Source organism: Perkinsus marinus, assembly GCF_000006405.1.
Source record: "Perkinsus marinus ATCC 50983 genomic scaffold scf_1104296977064, whole genome shotgun sequence".
NCBI lineage: Eukaryota > Perkinsozoa > Perkinsida > Perkinsidae > Perkinsus > Perkinsus marinus.
The window spans coordinates 359,552-363,012 of NW_003200286.1; the positions used below are offsets into that span (position 1 = coordinate 359,552).

Below are 3,461 nucleotides of genomic sequence, written 5' to 3' on the forward strand. Positions count from 1 at the left end.
TTCGTTCACAACCCTGAGCACCGCTTAGTATAGGATACGGCCCTAAAGATGCGGCTTAGGCTCGGCGGGCCGGAGGCCCACCTTCTCTCTTTAAAATAACATTCCTTTATCGAGTGCCTCCATCGGGACCGGAAAGTGCCTCCACCGGGACCCCCGGCCCTCAACACGCACAGATGTAGAGTTGGGATTTACGGTAAATCCCAACTCTAAATCATTTACCACATGCATGACAACTGTTAGACAACGTCGAACATATATAGTTAACTTGATGTTAAGAAAGGGTATTATTCGCATGTTGAGCCCAGTGTACCACGCCTCTCTGAACTTTTATATTCTTGTTAGTATGTGTTCAATCAGACTGCCTCGTCCGAGATTCACAAACTGCTGCCTCTCGGTGGCTATTGTTGCCGAGGACAGCTCGGAAGCTCTGAGTCAGAACATGTCGGGTTGAGCGGGCATATGAAGATTCCTTCTCCCGCACTTGGAAGGCTTTCAAATATTCATTCGATGTGGCTGCGTATATTCTGTCTGTGTTCTCTCACCTTGTTCTTGTCTTCCCCGATGATGGGGGTATGTGTCGGATGCCTTTAGCTGGTCGTTGTTATCGGAAATCTCCCCATGTCTTATTGTAGCCCTCACATTTTCATCCCATGTTGCTGTGCGATGATATGTGTAATAGGCTTGAAAGTTAGTAATACGAATGGCCACTTTGTTTTTAGGTGATAAGGTTTACACTCAGTGGGGCTTACCATAGGGTCTTCGCTAACATACCGTGCTTGTTCGATAAAATAATACCTCAGGACTTGTCCCCGAAGACCTTGCGAAAATTGAAGGAAAACATGTGGTAGGTTTCAGAAGGATTATCTCAACGATTTTTGCAGTGTGGGAAAATATGCACATGGCCAGCCACACATGTTGGTGACAGTACGAAAATTGTGAAGAAACTTTGGGGAATTGTGGTAGGTTCCTGTACATTTCTATTCGAGTGGTTTCTTCACTGATTATAGGAGTTTATATACAATGTATATAGACCTCTATAATTAGTAAGGAAGCTCCTGAGGTCAGCTGAGGACGGCGACCATATATTACAAGACTGGACTTTTGATGTAGAAAGTAGATTCTTTCGCTCCGTCTCATCAGGGAACGCTGGAATATCTCCACTGTGTCTTGTTAGTAAAAATCAATTTTTTGACTTTCCAAAGGGGCTGATGTTTCGGACTCCTGATAACTGATGGAAATGGTGGAGAACGATGCTGCCGGGCTATGCCGGCGAGCCCCGGATCGTCAAAAATCAGTAGATGTATCTCATGATTTTTTCAATTTTTACATTCTTTTCTCGAACAACGAAATGTGGAGATTTTCTGTTGTTGTCGATTTTATCACCTGAATGCTAGAGTGTTCCCTCGTGTATGTCTTATAATTCGATCACGTATAGGTACGGTTGTTGGCATTCTTTTACGAGCTGCTATGGTTTCTATGTTATCTCGCATGAACAATGGTACAGTCTCCACACACTCCTTAAGAATCCGCTCGAAATGCTATTCCTCGACCCTGGTGCCCACCACCCCTCTGTTGGAGTACTACTTCACCACCTAGTTGCGTTGTTACGATAGCTCTCCCTCAGCTCGAGCGTTACTACATGGTTGAGATAAGCTTCTGGTGCAGTTGTCTAGCTTTCATTGTAAGCTGCGTGGAAGACGAGTTGACTCTCTCTTCATTACTGTTGAGGCCCTCAGATGATCGAGACTGTTCGCAAAGACTTCCACCAAATGTTCTTTCACCATCTTATTACTATCAGTTTGATGATGGGCAGTTTCTGTGGGTTATCTCATCGCTCCATTCGATGTCGAACAGCTCTCTTCAGATGTTGGCCATCATCGTATTGGTCTGATCGTTATCTTCCTCCACAACATCAGTGACGTCCCGCTCTACGTCGCAAAGTCGTTGAGCTATCTCGCTGAGAAATATGAAAGTAGCAACACCCTCAAATTCATTTAATCGATGGTCTTTTACTGGTAGGGTTGAAAAAGATAACGGATCTCGCCTTTGTGAACTTCGTCCTCGGCTTCTTCTTCTTGAGGTTGTATGTGTACCCCAGGATATGCGTCATTCCTGCCTGTACTTTTGGTACGAGTGATGTAGCAAAACGTTGTATCGAATTCACTTGGCATTTTCTCAGCTATTGTATATAAACGGCCGTTGAATGATTGTGTCCTGGCGTTATTTCTAGTGCTGTTGCAATGCCTACATATCCTTTGGGCTAGCATGATTATCAAGATGATTTTCAAGACGATCAAAAACCATACCGTTGTCGCGGTAATGGGTCCATGTTCATATCGCAAGGAATACTATCTACTTCAGGAAGGTGATATTCGCAGTGATGATGAAGAGGTCACGCTAAAGGAAAAGAAGCCCGTCGCTCACAAACGGAAAGTACAGTAATTACTCGCTTGCTGTATGACATCAATGAGTCACGGCAACCCACACGTGTAAGAAATGATTAATGCACCACAAGATATATTTTTTCAATTGTTGATGAGATATGAGTTTTCTGTTGATCTAGTATATCAGTATTGTGTTCTACTCAGTGAAGGGCATGGGTAAGCCTATTACCGCTGAGAATTCGGTATCAGATTCCACATAGGAGGACATGAGATTAATTGATATAATACAGTTCCCAAATCACAATGTGAACGTCAAAAAGATTGTCGATAGAAGTAACATTAAATCGTATAAGGCAGACCCGAGTCGTAGACTTTAAATCGTATAGGGACAATCCGAAAACACAATTTCCGATTTCTCTACTTACCAAAAAGCATGTGGAACATACTCTAAGAACTGAACTGACTAACCACCCTTGAGCGTATTATTGCATTACACATTACCTCGGAATGGATTTGGGAGATAATACATTATAATTACGACAGATAAGTTATCTGCCGTAATTATAATGTATTGGAGATAGCCACACATGCGATTTGATATTCACGGTCTCCACTGCCCTAGTCCCTTTGAATTCGAACTGTCTACAGTGGTTCCCAGCTCGCTAAACTGTCTTCTTCATTGGCTAAGCTGGAACGGCAGGCGAGATACTCTCACTCTACTCATATTGGTTTGCTCACTCGTGTAACAGCTCGGATTGTGTTGAAATTAGGGTAGCGCGGATCACCAGTGCGGATGAACGATAACCTGCTACAATTCCAACGGTGCATCTCTGTGGAGGTAGTTCCTCCTAGCAGTGTAAGGAAGTCGAGGTCCACTTGTTAATCCCTTAAGAATGGACAGAATAGAAGACGGGCGGTCCGACAAAGAGTATGCGCGTTCACAACTTGATGTAATTCTTTGAGTGAAGAGAATATGATGATCTGTTGTCTAGCGTGACTAGGTGTATCATGCTATGCCACACTCGGTTGCTGCTATCGCATAAGCCCTATGCGATTATATACTTTTCCGAAAAAGTC

At 43.5% G+C, this 3,461-nt stretch overlaps 3 protein-coding genes across 3 annotated transcripts in view; 2 read left to right on the forward strand and 1 right to left on the reverse strand.

The window, feature by feature from the left end:
- The window catches only part of Pmar_PMAR024753 (hypothetical protein), a gene marked incomplete at both ends in the record, with an annotated part of 239 nt that extends 206 nt beyond the window's left edge, over positions 1-33 (forward strand). The window contains one exon of the mRNA XM_002764546.1: positions 1-33. Within this exon, the coding sequence (XP_002764592.1) occupies positions 1-33 (33 nt within the window).
- Positions 34-1,805: 1,772 nt separating this feature from the next.
- Pmar_PMAR024754 (longevity assurance factor, putative) lies at positions 1,806-2,442 on the forward strand (the record flags this gene model as incomplete). The annotated part of the gene is made up of 5 exons (XM_002764547.1): positions 1,806-1,818; positions 1,865-1,972; positions 2,020-2,127; positions 2,180-2,316; positions 2,362-2,442. The coding sequence occupies 5 exons, from the start codon at positions 1,806-1,808 to the stop codon at positions 2,440-2,442; spliced, it is 447 nt and encodes a 148-aa protein (XP_002764593.1).
- Positions 2,443-3,416: 974 nt separating this feature from the next.
- Pmar_PMAR024755 (hypothetical protein) overlaps positions 3,417-3,461 on the reverse strand; it is a gene marked incomplete at both ends in the record, with an annotated part of 501 nt that continues 456 nt past the window's right edge. Inside the window, one exon of the mRNA XM_002764548.1 lies at positions 3,417-3,461. This exon is cut by the window's right edge and continues 4 nt beyond it. Within this exon, the coding sequence (XP_002764594.1) occupies positions 3,417-3,461 (45 nt within the window).